The 19,798-nt window shown below is 48.5% G+C and overlaps 1 protein-coding gene across 1 annotated transcript in view; it reads left to right on the plus strand.

Annotated features, from left to right (window-relative positions):
- Window positions 1-1,300: 1,300 nt before the first annotated feature.
- ZSWIM5 (zinc finger SWIM-type containing 5) overlaps window positions 1,301-19,798 on the plus strand; it is a gene marked incomplete in the record, with an annotated part of 122,381 nt that continues 103,883 nt past the window's right edge. The window contains 1 exon segment of the mRNA XM_073594005.1: window positions 1,301-1,774. Within this exon segment, the coding sequence (XP_073450106.1) occupies window positions 1,375-1,774 (400 nt within the window).

The raw sequence follows: 19,798 nt of genomic DNA on the forward strand, positions 1-19,798 counted from the left end.
GGAGGGGTCATTGAGGAGGGGGTATTATTAAACAAGTGTGATTTAACTGTACTTCTGTCTCGGTATGATTTCATGGTTTCTGACACTTGGCAATCTTCTTATAGCCTAGGCCATCTTTATGTAGAGCAACAATTCTTTTTTCAGATCCTCAGACAGTTCTTTGCCATGAGGTGCCATGTTGTACTTCCAGTGACCAGTATGAGAGAGTGAGAGCGATAACACCAAATTTAACACACCTGCTCCCCATTCACATCTGAGACCTTGTAACACTAATGAGTCACATGACACCGGGGAGGGAAAATGGCTAATTGGGCCCAATTTGGAGATTTTCACTTAGGGGTGTACTGACTTTTGTTGCCAGCGGTTTAGACATTAATGGCTGTGTGTTGAGTTATTTTGAGGGGACAGTAAATTTACACTGTTATACAAGCTGTACACTCACTACTTTACATTGTAGACAAGTGTCATTGTACACAGTATATATATATATAAATGGAATGTATACGTTGTCTATAGGAAGGGATGTATACATTGTATATATATCGGATGTATATATTGTATATAGGGAGGGATGTATACATTGTATATAGGGAGGGATGTATACATTGTATCTATATGGGATGTATACATTGTATATATATCGGATGTATACATTGTATATAGGGAGGGATGTATACATTGTATCTATATGAGATGTATACATTGTATCTATATTGGATGTATACATTGTATTTATATGGGATGTATACATTGTATCTATATGGGATGTATACATTGTATATACAGTATATATGTGATGTATACATTGTATATATATATATATATATATATATATGGAATGTCTATACAATGTACACAGTATATATATATGGGATGGATGTATACATTGTATCTATATGGGATGTATACATTGTATCTATATGGGATGTATACATTGTATATAGGAAGGGATGTATACATTGTATATAGGAAGGGATGTATACATTGTATCTATATATGGAATGTCTATACAATGTACACAGTATATATATATGGGATGTATACATTGTATCTATATATGGAATGTCTATACAATGTACACAGTATATATATATGGGATGTATACATTGTATCTATATATGGAATGTCTATACAATGTACACAGTGACAGCTGGCCTCCCCTCACACATGGCTCCTCCCCTCCTTCCTGGCCTTTCTTGTTTTCAGCCAATCATCGCCCTCCCTCCGCGCTCGCTCCCGTCGGCCGGCCAATGGTGTCCCGCAGGCGGCGCGCAGTGCGCTCCTCGCAGCCAATGAGCGGTGGTGTGGTGCGGAGCGGCGTGCCCGCGCGGCGCGGCCCCGGCGCCCAGTCAGTCAGTCAGTCAGTCGGCGGACATGGCGGAGGCTGAGCGATCTCTTCCTCCTCCTCCGCCGGTGAAGCGGTTGTGTTCCCGGCTCCCCCCGCCCCCTCGGGGCCCCCCAGCCCGGGGCCCTCAGCACCTCCACCAGCCCGAGTCTCTGCTGGACTGCGCGGCCAAGGCGGTGGCGGAGAAATGGGCCTTCGAGCGGGTGGAGGAACGCTTCGAGCGGATCCCGGAGCCCGTCCAGCGCCGCATCGTCTACTGGTCCTTCCCCCGGAACGAGAGAGAGATCTGTATGTATTCATCCTTCCAGAGCCCGGAACCCCCCGCCTCCATCCCGGGGCCCGGGGCCCCTACCGCCACCGACAACCTTCCCTTCCGCCGGGGGATCCGCCTGCTGGACGCCCAATGTGTGGACAATGTGCTCCAAGTCGGTGAGTGATCACCGGGGGGGGGGAGACAGGGGGGCCACACCAGGGGGACAGGGGGGACGGGGGGGACAGGGGGGCACATCGGAGGGACAGGGGGGCACATCGGGGAGACAGGGGGGGGGGCCACACCGGGGACGGGGGGAGAGAAGGGGGCACGACAGGGGGGACAGGGGGCCACACCGGGGGGGGACAGAGGGGAGAGAGGGGGCCACACCGGGGGGGACAGAGGGGAGAGAGGGGGCCACAGGGGGGAGGGGCCCCAGGGTCACTTAAAGAGGGTCCCCAGGGTCACCTGTGCAGTGAGAGAGGGTCCAACAATGTTACCTGAAGGCCAAAAGAGGGGCCACAGGGTCATCTGCGAGAGGGGCCAGAGTCCCCCCATAGACTGATAGAGGAGTGACAGTGCAACGACTGGTGGAGAGCCTACAGTGCCACCTGAGGACCAATAGCGGGGCGACATTGCCACCCAAGGACTGATAAAAGGCCCCCCAGTGCCACTCGAGGACTGACCTTGGATGAGAACACCATGAGGGTGGATATGAGGGGTGGGGGAGCTGAGCGAAGACTAATAAAGGGGTGACAGCCCTGGCTAAGGACCGATCGAGGAGTGACAGGACCAGGTGAGCATTGATGGTGTCACCTGAGAACATCCTATAGGGCAGTGTGGGGACTGATTGGGGACTATGAGGGTGTAATGGGATTGATTTGAGGTTGGTGGGTGAGAAGGTTGGATATGGACTGTTGAAGACTGGTAGGACTATTCATTTGGGGTTGGGGGTGGGTGATTATATTGCGGGGTGTTTATTTCGGGATATTAGCTGAAATAGTTACTGGCAAGATCTCGGTGATGGGACCAGTTCAGGACCATGGAGGAGTCATGGAACCGTTCTCCTTGGGGTGATGAAGCAGATAGATGATACTGGACTCAGTTGGAAGTTCTTGAAGAACTGTCAGGGGTCTTGGACCATGAGAGAGCGCTGTAACCAGTGTGGGACTAGGGATGAGTGATGGGACCAGGCTGGAGTCGGGGATGACTGATCACCTGGTTCCTCCAGACATGTGATGATTGATTTGACTAATCCGGAGCTGTGGATGAGGAGTTGGACCAGATATGGCTCACATATTACTATTGGGACTAACCGAGGACCTGTAGAGGAGTGCTGGTGGTGATATGGTGCCATGGAGGGGTGATGGGATTCATTCTTGTGACTAATTCAATATTATGGATGAAATCAGTTCATGACCAAGGCTGAGTGAAAGGACTAGATGAGGACTGTGGTTTTTTACATTAATAGCTGAATTGTGGGATCAGGTCGGTACAAATAACTAGTGAAAGGGTCCTTTATTATTATTACTGTAATCATTTCTTGATTGTGATTGAGTGCTGGACCAGCTCAGGGCCAATCAGAAGTTATGGGACCAGTTCAGGGCCGTTGAGAAATTATGGGACTAGTTCAGGGCCATGTAGAAGTTATGGGACCAGATTAGGGCCGTTGGGAAGTTATGGGACCAGTTCAAGTCTACTGAGAAGATATGGGGCCAGTTATATCTTCAGTACTTCTAGGATGAGTGATGGGTTCAAGTCGCGATGAGTGAAAAGGCCAGTTCATGGACCAATGATGGTAATATTATAGTGCTATGGACTGGTGGTGGGACTAGGCCTGGTGTTATGATGCTATGGACTGGTGGGTAGAGTATGGTACAATGGACTGATGGGTAGACTAGCCCTGGTATTATGGTGCTATAGACTGGTGGTGGGACTAGGCCTGGTATTATGGTGCTATGGACTGGTGGGTAGATTAGGCCTGGTATTATGATGCTATGGTGGTGGGACTAGGCCTGGTATTATGGTGTTATGGACTGGTGGGTAGAGTATGGTACAATGGACTGGTGGGTAGACTAGCCCTGGTATTATGGTGCTATGGACTGGTGGGTAGAGTATGGTACTAAGGACTGGTGGGTAGACTAGGCCTGGTATTATGATGCTAAGGACTGGTGGGTAGACTAGGCCTGGTATTATGATGCTAAGGACTGGTGGGTAGACTAGGCCTGGTATTATGATGCTATGGACTGGTGGGTAGACTAGGCCTGGTATTAGGATCCTATGGACTGGTGGGTAGACTAGGCCTGGTATTATGATGCTATGGACTGGTGGTGGGACTAGGCCTGGTATTATGATGCTATGGACTGGTGGTGGGACTAGGCCTGGTATTATGATGCTATGGACTGGTGGTGGGACTAGGCCTGGTATTATGATGCTATGGACTGGTGGTGGGACTAGGCCTGGTATTATGCTATGGACTGGTGGTGGGACTAGGCCTGGTATTATGCTATGGACTGGTGGTGGGACTAGGCCTGGTATTATGCTATGGACTGGTGGTGGGACTAGGCCTGGTATTATGCTATGGACTGGTGATGGGACTAGGCCTGGTATTATGCTATGGACTGGTGGTGGGACTAGGTCTGGTATTATGATGCTATGGACTGGTGGGTAGACTAGGCCTGGTATTAGGATCCTATGGACTGGTGGGTAGACTAGGCCTGGTATTATGATGCTATGGACTGGTGGTGGGACTAGGCCTGGTATTATGATGCTATGGACTGGTGGTGGGACTAGGCCTGGTATTATGATGCTATGGACTGGTGGTGGGACTAGGCCTGGTATTATGATGCTATGGACTGGTGGTGGGACTAGGCCTGGTATTATGCTATGGACTGGTGGTGGGACTAGGCCTGGTATTATGCTATGGACTGGTGGTGGGACTAGGCCTGGTATTATGCTATGGACTGGTGGTGGGACTAGGCCTGGTATTATGCTATGGACTGGTGGTGGGACTAGGCCTGGTATTATGCTATGGACTGGTGATGGGACTAGGCCTGGTATTATGCTATGGACTGGTGGTGGGACTAGGTCTGGTATTATGCTATGGACTGGTGGTGGGACTAGGCCTGGTATTATGCTATGGACTGGTGGTGGGACTAGGCCTGGTATTAGGATGCTATGGACTGGTGGTGGGACTAGGCCTGGTATTATGCTATGGACTGGTGGTGGGACTAGGCCTGGTATTAGGATGCTATGGACTGGTGGTGGGACTAGGCCTGAACTTTGAATAGTAATGGGACTTGATCCTACAAGCGACACGTCTACTTCATGGTCACAAATTACTGATGGTGCTGGTTTAGAAGCATGGCTGACTATATAGGTTCACAGTTGTATATGAGGGGGCAGAGTCTGGTCAAAGACCAGGACTAATTTTGGACCATGGGTGATGGGACAGTTCAGGATTATGCCATGTTGTTGGGATTAATTCAGAACCGTGTGTGTGTAATGATTGGGTCAGTTCAGGATGCCATGTAAGGACTGGAAGCATTTAGTGATCAGTTTGGGACTATGGTGGGTGTTCAATAATTACCTGTAATATGTCTGATGGTACCAACCCCCGACCTCAAGTCATCTTCAGTCATATCAGCAAGTTTAAAGGGTAACTCCACTTTTGTTCTGAAAAAGGCAATAATCCCCTCAGGGGCAAGGAATGTTAAATTGTGTAGCAGATTCTATCATTGGTTGCTGTGAAAAAAAATGTAAATTCCACGTATGTCTTCACCTGGGTCCATTCCGCGTCCATTGCGCTTGCTGCATATTTGGTCAGTTAAAAACCCACCTGTGTTGAGTGTTTGGGATTTTTGAGGCACAGGCCTATGAAAAACGCACAGTAAACGTGGTAAAATTGCAGCTACAACACCTTTTTACCGTGTTTTTCGGCGGCTGTTATCGGCGCCCTTTTTTTTTAATTGGCAAAACGCTGATAACCGTATTTTCGCCCGATAATTTCCGGCGTCCGATATGTCGGTGCATCCCTATGTCAAGGTAGTTCAGGAACCTTTTTTTGGATGCTGCATCTTGAGTCGCATTGATTGGAGCGGGTGCCATTGAAATAAATGGGGTTTTGACTTGTCATGCGATTTAAAGGTCGCAAGTCGTACTAGAGGGAACCTAGGCAGGAGGCGGCTTGGATCCTAGGTGAACGCTAAATTCCTGCAGACGTATTAATGCTTTTTTTTATTTTCCAGGAGAGTGAAGTTGCCCTTTAAGAAAAGTGAACTCGAACACAAGAGCTCACTATCAAGAACTCCCCAACATGACGGCCTGCATGGGACACCTGTGCAACCCCATTTGAGGGCCGCGTGTTCCCTGTGTAGGGATGCGTCCCCCATGTAGGCCGTCCCGTCCATCTTGGGGTGTTCTTAATCCTCCTGCGGGTACTCAGCGTTCACCTAGGACCTGATCCACCTCCTGGCTCGGGTCACATATATGGGTCCAGGGCTTCCTGTAGTCGCACGCTTTCCTGCATAGCAGAGGTGCGGGGTTGCTATTCATTCTTCATGGCGCCCCCCCCCCCCACACTGGAACCTGCGTAGCTCCATGCGGTTTCTCTGCGGCTGCGATTTTGGAAGAGGCACCGGGACTTCTCCCTGCATATTCAGTAGATATGAATGAGCTGCCGTGTCCTCACAAAACGCGGCCACCGGGAAGCCTGGAGCAGCGTCACCCGGATCCGCGGAGCTTCGGCCGCAGAGCAATGTAACCCTGCGTGCAGAAATCGCACCAAAACCGCAAAGATGTAATAGAAGTCTATGGGCCCCAGAGAGCCGCGCTGCACCGGAGCTGCGTCCGAAGCGCAGTGGGGACCCTTGTGAAAGCCCCTCAGAGCCCTTTCATCTCTTCTGCCTTCAGAATCTTTTGTTACATTTTATAAAAGTATTTATAACGTTGTAACAAATTCTGAGAATTCCCTGCAGTGGATCTCTGTGAACATCCTGCAAACTGAAGAGTGATTGGCCGGCTCGGGGAACTCTGTCTGGATCTGCCCCCTTTTTTTCATTGCTGGATCCCCTGTTCTGTATCACCCCATTATTGGAAGATGAATGTTATTTTGTGGTGGGGAGGAGGGGATCCCCTGTTCTGTATCACCCCGTTATTGGAAGATGAATGTTATTTTGTGGTGGTGTTTGGGGGGATCCCCAGTTCTGTAGCACCCCGTTATTGGAAGATGAATGTTATTTTGTGGTGGGGAGGAGGGGATCCCCAGTTCTGTAGAACCCCCTTATTGGAAGATGAATGTTATTTTGTGGTGGTATTGGGGGGGGGATCCCCAGTTCTGTAGCACCCCGTTATTGGAAGATGAATGTTACTTTGTGGTGGTGTTTGGGGGGATCCCCAGTTCTGTAGCACCCCGTTATTGGAAGATGAATGTTATTTTGTGGTGGGGAGGAGGGGATCCCCAGTTCTGTAGCACCCCATTATTGGAAGATGAATGTTATTTTGTGGTGGTGTTTGGGGGGATCCCCAGTTCTGTAGCACCCCGTTATTGGAAGATGAATGTTACTTTGTGGTGGTGTTTGGGGGGAGGTCCCCAGTTCTGTAGCACCCCGTTATTGGAAGATGAATGTTATTTTGTGGTGGGGAGGAGGGGATCCCCTGTTCTGTATCACCCCGTTATTGGAAGATGAATGTTATTTTGTGGTGGTGTTTGGGGGGATCCCCAGTTCTGTAGCACCCCGTTATTGGAAGATGAATGTTATTTTGTGGTGGGGAGGAGGGGATCCCCAGTTCTGTAGAACCCCCTTATTGGAAGATGAATGTTATTTTGTGGTGGTATTGGGGGGGGGATCCCCAGTTCTGTAGCACCCCGTTATTGGAAGATGAATGTTACTTTGTGGTGGTGTTTGGGGGGATCCCCAGTTCTGTAGCACCCCGTTATTGGAAGATGAATGTTATTTTGTGGTGGGGAGGAGGGGATCCCCAGTTCTGTAGCACCCCATTATTGGAAGATGAATGTTATTTTGTGGTGGTGTTTGGGGGGATCCCCAGTTCTGTAGCACCCCGTTATTGGAAGATGAATGTTACTTTGTGGTGGTGTTTGGGGGGAGGTCCCCAGTTCTGTAGCACCCCGTTATTGGAAGATGAATGTTATTTTGTGGTGGGGAGGAGGGGATCCCCTGTTCTGTATCACCCTGTTATTGGAAGATGAATGTTACTTTGTGGTGGTATTTGGGGGGATCCCCAGTTCTGTAGCACCCCATTATTGGAAGATGAATGTTGGTATTCTGTGGCCCTGTTGTGGGGGGGGGGGGGGATCCTGGGTGTGGAAGGTTCTTCTGTTGCCGGGATCGTCTTGTGAGCCGGTTTTCTTTTTTTTTTGTAATTATGTTTGTTTCCTAGGAAGCTTTGTTAATAAGTGACATTCTCCAGACGGTGGGTGGGGGGTGCAGATTATACTTCTAGCCCCCCCCCCCCCCTCCCTCTTATCAGTAATGGATTGAGTCAGGCTTTGTAGGGTGAAATCCCCGGCCAGACAATCCCCAGCCTGTCACACCGTCCTGCCCGCCGTGTCAGAGGGCAATTCCCTTCTCTTCCTGGGGGTGGGAGGCCGCAGAAATCTCATCTCAGCCGTGTTATTCTTCTGGTGATGGATCCCGGCTGCTGGTCGCCTCGTATCACAGCGCCCCCCACACCACACCCCCTCTTATTTCACATGATGATGAACAAGCTGATTGGCACTCAGATAAATCCAGTTTTCTGGAAATAAGAGAATAAGGAAAATGTTATTTGTCTTGTTGGGACAATCCCGGCAAGTTCTGGTTTGTTGTGAACTGGCGATTGGAAAGCTTGCGTTCCTCCAGATGGTAAATATTGGTGAGGTGGGACTTGTAGTGCCTCAGGAATTAAGGAGAGGGGACATCATTTCGGGAATAAAAGATTCCTAGATTTATTTCATGAGGTTAATGTGTTTGCAGGTTTTTTTTCTTGTTGTTTTTGTTCCATTGCAATGAAATGAAACAATTATTGGCGGGAGGGGGGGGGGATGGGCTGAAAGACAAAACTCGTTTTTGGTGCATCAAGATGCGCGCTGTGCCCCACAATGCACTGGTGAGAATGGATCTTACTATGTAATAAAAGGCATTTTTTTGTGTGTTGGATGGAGTGAAGAGGGATGAGACCCCCTGTCAGGTTTTTATTGCTATCTATGTCCCCGTTAGGGAGACCCCCCCCCCCCCTCCCACACCCTTTCTATGTCCTGGTTACCATTATCGGTGAAAGTAAAAGAAAGTCTCAAATTTTGGGTTGTCCCCAGAAAAGTAATAGAAAATCTTCGAATGGGGACACTGGTTCTGGTAACCTGGGGGGAGGGTCCCCAATGGATTCCCTAATTTGCAGGGATTTCCTCTCACTTCCTGTTTGGTTATGGGACAGGAAGTAAAGGGAAATCTCCCCATTAGGACAAAGATGGCAAAAATTTACCTTACAGGGGTTATAACCCTCCCTTACTCCATCCAAAATGAAAAAACAAAAAGTTTTGCCTATAGTTCTACTTTAATAGAATTTCACTTGTGAAGTTTCAATAAAGTTCCTGAAAAAAAAAAAAAGTAAACAGTGCGATGTGCTGGGATCAGGACATCCACATGATTTCTCTCCAAAGCACCCCAGCGCCTGTGCATTTCCCCCCCTGCTGTCAGAATACAGTAGTGCAGCAGGGAGGTGGGGGATGGGTTCAGTGTCATGTATAGCCAGATTTAGTCTGGGGCTGCAAAAGGAACTTGTACTTACCTTATCCTCGCAGATGGGACCTTCCTATACTCTGGCAGTGGACTGTCCCTTGCAATCCTCTTGTCTAATACGTGGCTAGGGACCCTTATACCACTGGAGCATGGGGGGAGTGTATACATATATATATATATATATATATATATATATATATATATATATATATATATATATATATATATATATATATATATATATATATATAAATATAATGATCTGGCACACAGGTGCCGTCCTGTATCAGTAAAACTGCTATTGGGCGGACCTGAAGAGGTTAAAGACCATTAGTGTCGTGTAGCTGGCTCTGTCAAGTAGTGATGGACCTGGATCTTTGAAGGACCCATCAGATGGGAGGTCCACTAGCCACAGCTGAAGGAACCCCTACAACCTATGGAGGAACCCCTACAACCTATGGAGGATCCCCTACAACCTATGGAGGATCCCCTACAACCTATGGAGGAACCCCTACAACCTATGGAGGAACCCCGGGGTTTCATGGGACCCTGGTTGAGAATGACTTCTCTTAACTAAGATTTCAGTAGGGAGAGCAGGACCTGCTTGTACTGGCCAAGGCCTGAGGTCTCTCCATTGGAGTATCCATGAAAACAGACCTTCTAGTCCAACCAATGAGATCTCAGTTTTGTTGAAGACAGATTGTACGCCTTCAGAGGTACAAATCATCAGCTGATCCTATAAGACGAACAGCTCATTAAAAATTGCTCGTTGCCAGACTCGGGCAGCGAATGCCAACAATCTCCGATCCTTTGTTGACACGGCGGCATACTGGGGAAGAACCGGGAGAGATCTTCACATCTCGTTGTTAATTTGCAGAAGCTGATAGTAAAAAATCTGCCAGCTGTTGCTCTTCTAGTTTATCTTTCCAAAGAAGCATCGTGCGTGTATCTCATTTGTGCACAGCGAATCGTCCCCCCCCCCCCCCCCCATGCATGGTTCCTATTGGTTTACAGGTCATAGATTTCGGGAGTCGATTAAACTACAGAGACGCATCAATCAATCTTTTTCTTCCGTTTTCCTGACATCTTGTCCCCATTGGGGAAAGGCGATGGAGGAACAGCTGTGATCCCCCCCCCCCAGGCTGTAGATTGCAAGCTTGCTTGTTAATACCTTAACAGGATGCAGGACGAGTCTTGTGTCTCCAGGGCTTGGCTCCGTTTGTTTCGCTTTAGATCTGAGCTTATCGCTTGGATCCTCCATGTTTGCATATGGTTGGCTTTTATGTGATTTGGGCAAGGGGCCTAAGGAGGTAATTAGGACCTTAATTTGACTAATGATTGGTGCAAACAAGTGGTGGCCACAGTGCAATTGTTTTGTGGAACCTTTCCCTGGGGCGGCCCACACCTCGCCCCCCCCCTCCCATCCATCCACCCCCCCCATCCATCCAGCCCCCCCCCCATCCATCCACCCCCCCCCCCCGCCACTTTGTGAACTTTCTTCATTGTGGTGGACAGAGAGACGGAGCAGAAATATCTGATGTTACACTAAACAAATTATAGTGCAAAGATGAGCCAAATACCAAAGAAGATATTTAAAGTGGAACTGAAGGGGAAAACTTTTTTTTTTTTTTTTTTTTTTTTTAGCTTTGAATGGAGGGGGGGAAGGATTAGACCCCCTGTTGGGTTTTTATTGCTGTCTGTGCACCCTGATCAGTAGAGTTCCCCTCTCTATTTCTCCTGTTTACCATTATCATTGAAAGTAAAAGAAAATTCCAAATTTCGGGTTGTCCCCAGAAAAGCAATAGAGGGGAAATCTTCTAATGGGGACACTAGTTCTGGGGGGTCCCAAAAGAATCCCCTTAATTTGCAGGGATTTCCTCTCCCTTCCTGTTTGGCTATTGGACAGGAAGTGAATGGAAATCTCCCCAATGGGACACAGATGGCGAAAAAAAAAAAAAATCTGACAGAGGTTATAACCCTCCCTTACACTATCCAAAATGAAAAACGTTTTGCCTAGAGTTCTACTTTAAAATTAAAGTAATGGTAAATTCTCTTTTTTTTTTTTTTTTTTTTCTAATTAAACATATCAAACATGTTAACCTTACCAGCTCTCTGTAATGGTTTTGCACCGAGCAGCCCCAGTCCTCTTTTGGGTCCATCTTTGGTGCTCCTGGCCCCTCCCTCCTGCCAAGTGCCCCCCACAGAAAGCAGCTTGCCATTGGGGGGCACCCGAGCTGAGTCTCCATTCAGACACAGAGCCGTGCCCAGGCCCCGTTCGCTTTCTCTCCTCATTGGCTAACTGACTTTGATCGACAGCAGAGGGAGCCTATGGCACTGTGCTGCGGTCTCAGCCAATGAGGAGGGAGTCCCGAGCAGACAAGACAGTGCTGCAACATCGCTGGATCTAGAGGGGGCTCAGGTAAGTATGAGGGGGGAGCTGCACACAGAAGGCTTTTTATCTTATTGCATAGAACGCACTTTCTGCCTTTACAACCACTTGAAAAAAATGTCCAACTCAAAGCTCATGTGATGATCCCGATCTTCACTGAGAAATCAATCGATGCATCCTCCAGCAGTGTAATAAATCCTCACCAAAAATGTATGGAGGCTCACCAGAGTTCCACGACCTCCTAAATGAATAGGTCATATGACTGGCATGAATAGACGCTCCCTGGCACCCTCGGCTTATAGATCAGATGCAAAACCACCCAATGAGGTCAGATTGTTCTCACATTAACCACTTGAAAACCAGGCTGCCTTCTGACACGTTGAAATCCACATTTTAAGCTAGAAAATTACTTAAATCCCCCAAAAATTATAATTTTTTTTTTTTTTTTTTAGCAGAAACCCTAGAGCAGGGGTAGGCAACCTCGGCACTCCAGCTGTTTTGAACCTACAAATCCCATCATGCCTCTCCTTCTAGAAGTCATGCCTGTGAATGTCGGGGGTCTTGCAATGTCTCATGGGACTTGTAGTTTCACCACAGCTGGAGGGCCGAGGTTGCCTATTCCTGCCCTAGAGGATAAAATGGCGGTATTTGCGCAGTGGTTTTTCAAACGCAATTAAAAAAAAAAAAAAAAAAAACCTAAATTAATTTTAATGCAAAACAAAAAAAAAAATACTGTATAACCCATTTTTATTTTTTAGAATATAAAAGATGAGCAAAATAAACACCTGACATGTCACGCTTTAACATTGCACATGCTTGTGGAATCGCGTCAAAACACAATACTTAAAAAAATCTCCATAGGCGACGCTTTAAACATTTTTACAGGTTACCAGTTCAGAGTTAGAGGAGGTCTAGGGCTAGAATTATCGCTCTCACTATAACGTTCACGGCGATACCTCACATGTGTGGTGTGAACACCGTTTACTTTTGTGACTCTGCATGCGAGCACACGGGGGGGTGAGGGCGCTATATATATATATATATATTTTGTTTTCTAATTATTTTATTAAACTTTTTTTTTTTTTTTTTTTTTTTTTTTACACTGTCCCTTTAATTTTTTTTCTTATTACTTATATTGCATGTAAACATCCCTTGCAATATCAATCCTGCGTGACAGGTCCTCTTTATGGAGACATCTGTGATCTATAAGACCCCTCATCTCTCCTCTACCCTGGAAAGCCTGAGATAAAAAGAACAAAACACTGATCTGGTGATTTCCAAAAAATAAAAAATTGTTTACATCTGCCCTAGACTGAAAGTGACGTTAAGACGTCGCTCCCGTCCTCCTAGATCAGGGGGTCTCCAAACTACGGCCCTCCGGTTGTTCGGGAACTACAATTCCCATCATGCCTAGTCATGTCTGTGAATGTGGGAGTTTTACAATGCCTCATGGGATGTGTAGTTCCTCAACAGCTGGGGGGACGTAGTTTGGAGATACCTGTCCTAGATCATAGAGGGGACAAGAGACGATCTGGTCTTTCTTCACCTCTATGGCCAGCAGCGCGAACTGCCGTATCATTTCTTGGGCTAGCCGGTGAGAACGGTAAGCCCGAGGAACACCGGCGAGTGGCAGGAGGGCAGATGACGACCCCTCTTGCTGCTTCCAAAGTGATCCAGCGGCTAATCGGCTACTTGGATTGCTTTTATGAGAAATTGAATCGCCTGCTGAAAAAACAAAACAAAAAACTGGGGTTGTGGCTGATGGCTTTATTCATAATGCCATTAAACCACTTCAAAGCCGCAATTTATATTTACGTATTGCGGTCGGCAAGTGGATATTCACATCAACATGATGGACACATCCATATCACAATGACGTCATGTGCGCGGCCCTGCCCTGACCGGTTTCGTCAAATGTGACATTCTCAAAGATCTGGGTTAAAGAGGTTGTAAACTCCAAAAAACAAACAAACTGTAAGACAAAGTCATAATTGCCTAGTGTGCATTGCATACTAGCTCATAATGAAATACTTATCTCAGAACGAAGTCCCCACAGCGGCGCCTGCACACCGCTGAGACAGCTGACATCTTCCCCGGTGTTTCTTCTGGGTTCACGGGCTAGGCGCTGTGAGTGGCCAGAGCCGCGATTACATCACTCCCACGAGGGAGTCCCCGGTCACGGCTCTGAAGAAACGGCACAGGCAGCCATTCCTTCAGAGCGCATGCGCCGATGATGTTGTCGGCAGGGTATACAGTAAATATCTCCTAAACAGTGCAAGTTTAAGAGATTTTTACAGTACCTATAGGTGATCCTATAATAAGGCCTACCTATAGGTACAAACAAACATCCTGGGGGGGGGGGGTTTACTTCCTCTTTAACCACTTGCCGCCCGCCATGTAGCAATATGATGTCGGCAAAGTGATTGCAATATCTTGACCGGACGTCATATGACGTTGCCAGGATAACAAGCCTCTGCGCACCCCCGGGGGGCGCACATCACGGCGATCGTTGTTGTGGTGTGTTAGTCTGGCACATCGCAACACCGATCTAGGTACAGAGTCTCTGACAGAGACTCTTTACCACGTGATCAGCCGTGTCCAATCACGATGTAAACGGGAAGAGCCGTTGATCGGCTTTTCCTCACTCAGGTCTGTCAGACGCGAGTAGAGGAGAGCCGATCGGTTGCTCCTCTGACAGGGGGGGTCTGTGCTGATTGATTATCAGTGCAGCCCCCCCCCCCCGAGGATGCCCACGCTGGGCCACCAGGGACGCCACCAGAGATGCCCACCACTAGTCACCATCAGGTATGCCACCCATGGCCACCAGGGATGCCAATCAGTGCCCACAATGGGCATCACTGATTGGCAGGCATTATTGTTTAGCACTGATTGCCATCCATCAGTACCATCCATTAATGTACATCAGTGCTGCCCATCAGTGCCGCCTATGTGTACCCATCAATGCTGCCTATGTGTACCTATCAGTGCCGCCTATTAGTGCCCGTCAGTGCAGCCCCATCAGGGAAGGAGAAAACTTATTTACAAAGTTTTGTAACAAACAAATAAAAACGTGTTTTTTTTTTTTTTTTTTTCAAAATTTTCGGTCTTTTTTTTTATTCATTTAGCAAAAAATAAAAACCGCAGAGGTGATCAAATACCACCAAAAGAAAGTTCTTATTTGTGGGAACAAAATGATAAAAATTTATTTTGGATACAGTGTTGTATGACAGCCCTGAAAGCTGAACATTGTCCTGGGCAGGAAGGGGGTGAAAGTGGCCGGCATTGAAGGGGTTAAGTAATATCTGAAGGACAATCTATTCCGCTCGTCACAAGTCGGATCCCGCCAGAATGTTTCCAGCAAAGCTTGTGTGAGTTTCGGGGCACCCCATGCGAACAGTCATTTGTCTGTGAGCGGACACCCTTCCTAAAACAGGATATTTGTGCCGCCAGGGCTGTGGAATCCACTTAACGTCTTCCAGAACCCAAAAGCCCCTAAAATACAACATTTGGCATGCAGGGCTTCCAGGGGAGGGACAGAATAAGCCTTCATCCAGCCGCTGAAAACTTTTTAAATGCAGCTTCTTTCATCCCTCAAAGAGGCTTTTTTTTTTTAATTCCCAGTACCAAATTCAAAGGGATTTAATTAGGCATTTAGAAAAAAAAGGAACAAAGCAGCTCAGAAAGAGGCCATCAGCGTTTGTAGTGTGCAGGGCTGGCTGTGTAATCACATGTGCCTATAGGCTGCCCGTGTTTATATTCCAGAACTTCACACAGCCTGGTGTTCATCTCCCGCACGGTGGAGGGGTCCTCCAAAAGGTAGCCCTGGTGTCAGGGACTGGGGGATGTGCATCACAGGAGCCTTGTATATATTCTATATAGGTCGTAATCAGACTTCGTATGGCAGATTGGAGGCTCGGTTCAGGTTGGGTGCAGTGAAACCTCCAGTGCCTGTCACTTGGTCATCCATCGGTCCTGGTCTTCAAATGTTCTCCTCTTGGGGGGAGCTTGTCAATGTGTCTGCCGAGTCTGGCATGGGCCAGGCGTTGCTGACCGTGTCAGAGCAGTACCACCCGTCTAGAAGCTCTGCCGTCTACTGTGCAATACTGAGAGATCCAATACCCCCAGGGGGCACAACATTTACTGTAGAACCAGGTCAATTCCGACACTTTTTGTTTACATGTAACAATCAGTATTTTTTTGTTGAAAATTACTTGGAACCCCCAAACAAACTTTAAGCAGAGGCCTTGGAAAACAATTTTTTTTATGTCGCACGGTATTTGTGCAGAGGATTTTTTTTTTTTTTTAAACGCAAAAAAAAAAATACACTTTCGTGATTTTTATTCAAACCCACCCCACACACACACAAAAACCTAATATCATACCCAATTGTTTGGTATCGATTTACTGTCATCTTTTATATATTACTAAACATTTCATTCTTTAAAATTGCGCACGCTCCTGGAATAGTGACGAAATACAAAATCTCCACAGGCGACACTTTAAAATCATTTCCAGGTTACCAGTTTTAAGTTACACTACAATTATTGCTCTCAGATGTTCGTAATGATCCTCTGGTGTTTGGAGGTGTGTGGGCTCAGGTCCTCGCCATGTTTGGAGGTGTGTGGACTCAGGTCCCCGCAATGTTTGGAGATGTGTGGGCTCAGGTCCTCGTCATATTTGGAGGTGTGTGGGCTCAGGTCCCTGCCATGTTTGGAGGTGTGTGGGCTCAGGTCCTCGCCATGTTTGGAGGTGTGTGGGCTCAGGTCCTCGCCATGTTTGGAGGTGTGTGGGCTCAGGTCCTCGCCATGTTTGGAGGTGTGTGGGCTCAGGTCCTCGCCATGTTTGGAGGTGTGTGGGCTCAGGTCCTCGCCATGTTTGGAGGTGTGTGGGCTCAGGTCCTCGCCATATTTGGAGGTGTGTGGGCTCAGGTCCTCGCCATATTTGGAGGTGTGTGGGCTCAGGTCCCTGCCATGTTTGGAGGTGTGTGAGCTCAGGTCTCCGCCATGTTTGGAGGTGTGTGGGCTCAGGTCCCCGCCATGTTTGGAGGTGTGTGAGCTCAGGTCTCCGCCATGTTTGGAGGTGTGTGGGCTCAGGTCCCCGCCATGTTTGGAGGTGTGTGGGCTCAGGTCCCCGCCATGTTTGGAGGTGTGTGGGCTCAGGTCCTCGTCATATTTGGAGGTGTGTGGGCTCAGGTCCCCGCCATGTTTGGAGATGTGTGGGATCAGATCCCTGCCATGTTTGGAGATGTGTGGGATCAGATCCCTGCCATGTTTGGAGATGTGTGGGATCAGATCCCCGCCATGTTTGGAGGTGTGTGGGCTCAGGTCCTCGCCATGTTTGGAGGTGTGTGGGCTCAGGTCCCCGCCATGTTTGGAGGTGTGTGGGCTCAGGTCCCCGCCATGTTTGGAGGTGTGTGGGCTCAGGTCTCCGCCATGTTTGAAGGTGTGTGGGCTCAGGTCTCCGCCATGTTTGAAGGTGTGTGGGCTCAGATCTCCGCCATGTTTGGAGGTGTGTGGGCTCAGGTCTCCGCCATGTTTGAAGGTGTGTGGGCTCAGATCTCCGCCATGTTTGGAGGTGTGTGGGCTCAGGTCCTCGCCATGTTTGGAGGTGTGTGGGCTCAGGTCCCCGCCATGTTTGGAGGTGTGTGGGCTCAGGTCCTCGCCATGTTTGGAGGTGTGACTTTTTGCCGAGATTAATTTGCATATGGCCGGTCGGCTTATTTAAATCCTGGCGGGTGAGCAGACTGACACCTGTGGGAAGGAGTTTTCCATCAGCAGGATTGAGTGCCGCATTTGCCTTCATCTCTGACAACCCCCCACCGCCCTTCAGTGTCTTTTTTTTTTTTTTTCCCCCTCAAAACATGCACTTGCTTGCATGTAATGATCACTTGGCACAGTTGTAGTTTAGCAGCATTTTACAGTCTAAATAATGTACCAGCTTGTTCAGCATAAGGTTCCCCAGGAGTCATCATGTCCTGGTTTGAACTTTCGGTTCCTCTCGGTTTTTATATTCTGTACTTACAGTACTGGTAATTTTCCCACAGCCAGGTGAGGACCATATAAAACGACACGGCCACCTAAGACTCCCCTGTCCGCAGGCGACAACGCTGCTGTGTGATTTTACTGCAAAATGAACAATGCTGTCACAGTTACAGGAAGTGAAATAATTGCTGATCTACTGGCAGGATCAACAAGTCATTATAACTGTTACTGGGGAGAACCGGTTCTCTTCTATGATCAACCGCTGAGAGTGCAGGCGAGGATGGAGCTCAGTTCCATTATACAAAGAGAGAAGAGTCCTATAAGCCACATATCACTAGAAAACCCTGTGTATGGGAAGTGCAAACGGCCTCAGCCCAGGCTCCATCCAGGCTATCCCTCCAACGCGTTTCGCCCCGCTCACAGGGCTTAATCTTAGGTATCCCCATGATTAAGGTTTGTGGGCGTGGCGAAACATGTTGGGGGGGAAGGGAATGGTCTGGAGCCTGGGCTGAGGCTGTCTTTTCACTTTCCATACACAGGGTTTTCTAGTGATGTGTGGCTTCTCCCTTTGTATCCGTCTAAGCACAGTCAAATTTTCTGAGCCCTGATGAAGGAAGGGGGTGGGGGTTGCATGTTTGCCTCCCCCGGAATGTGTTGTCTGTAGTAGGGATGCACCGGTATATTTTCTGCCAAAAATTTTTGGGCGAAAAAAAGGGGTTGTCAGCGTTTTGCTGATAGAAAAAAAAATGGGCCAATTATGGCATGCTGTGTCCCATTGACTTCAATGCAAAAGCACCCCAAGTTGACTTCAATTCAAAAGCGCCCCCCCTGTTGACCTCAATGCCAAAGCGCCCCCCCTGTTGACCTCAATGCCAAAGCGCCCCCCCTGTTGACCTCAATGCCAAAGCGCCCCCCCTGTTGACCTCAATGCCAAAGCGCCCCCCCCCTGTTGACCTCAATGCCAAAGCGCCCCCCCCTGTTGACCTCAATGCCAAAGCGCCCCCCCGTTGACCTCAATGCCAAAGCGCCCCCCCCCTGTTGACCTCAATGCCAAAGCGCCCCCCCCCTGTTGACCTCAATGCCAAAGCGCCCCCCCGTTGACCTCAATGCCAAAGCGCCCCCCCCGTTGACCTCAATGCCAAAGCGCCCCCCCCCCGTTGACCTCAATGCCAAAGCGCCCCCCCCGTTGAGCTCAATGCCAAAGCGCCCCCCTGTTGAGCTCAATGCCAAATCGCCCCCCTGTTGAGCTCAATGCCAAATCGCCCCCCTGTTGAGCTCAATGCCAAATTGCCCCCCTGTTGAGCTCAATGCCAAAGCGCCCCCCTGTTGAGCTCAATGCCAAAGCGCCCCCCTGTTGAGCTCAATGCCAAAGCGCCCCCCTGTTGAGCTCAATGGCAAAGCGCCCCCTTGTTGACCTCAATGCAAAATCGGCCCCTGTTGACCTCAATGCAAAAGCGCCCCCCTGTTGAGCTCAATGCAAAAGCGCCCCCCTGTTGAGCTCAATGCAAAAGCGCCAGCCACATTAATTATTAGATTAAAAAAAAAAAAAAAAGTTTGGTTTTCGGCCAAGTGCATCCTGAATTTTCGCTTTTGGCGCAGCAAAAAAAAATGTGCTCTTGAGTTACGCAGGTCAGCATGTGGGGTGTTGGCGAACGCCGTATATGAGCGTGATCTTCAAACCCAGACAGACGCATCTAATGTTCCTATTTGCCGTGTGCCTGTGCTGGGTGCCGCATTGTGGGCGACCAGCACTTTTCCGCCGTGTCGGTATTGGTGCGTCCTCGTGAAGAGGAAAGTTTGACATGCGCTGGTTGTATGAATGGAGCGCAGAGCGGCTCTGACCCGCACAGCTCACATAGGAAGGGTAGGAAGTTCTGGGTCCTGTACAGGTATCGCCCGCTGTATATCTGCCATCTTTGCATCGGATGGGGGTGGGGCCCTCTACCCGTCCTTCACAAAGTGCCACCTAATCTCTCAATTAGAGCATCGAATGCCGAGCAGAAGAGACACCCAAACAATCGTTTTTGTTATTTTGTGTCTCTAATTCCTTTTTGGACTAATTGGTTTGTGAGCGGCTTGTGTGATTAACCCCTTCCA

The sequence above is a fragment of the Aquarana catesbeiana genome, linkage group LG07, assembly GCF_042186555.1.
Source record: "Aquarana catesbeiana isolate 2022-GZ linkage group LG07, ASM4218655v1, whole genome shotgun sequence".
Lineage (NCBI taxonomy): Eukaryota > Metazoa > Chordata > Amphibia > Anura > Ranidae > Aquarana > Aquarana catesbeiana.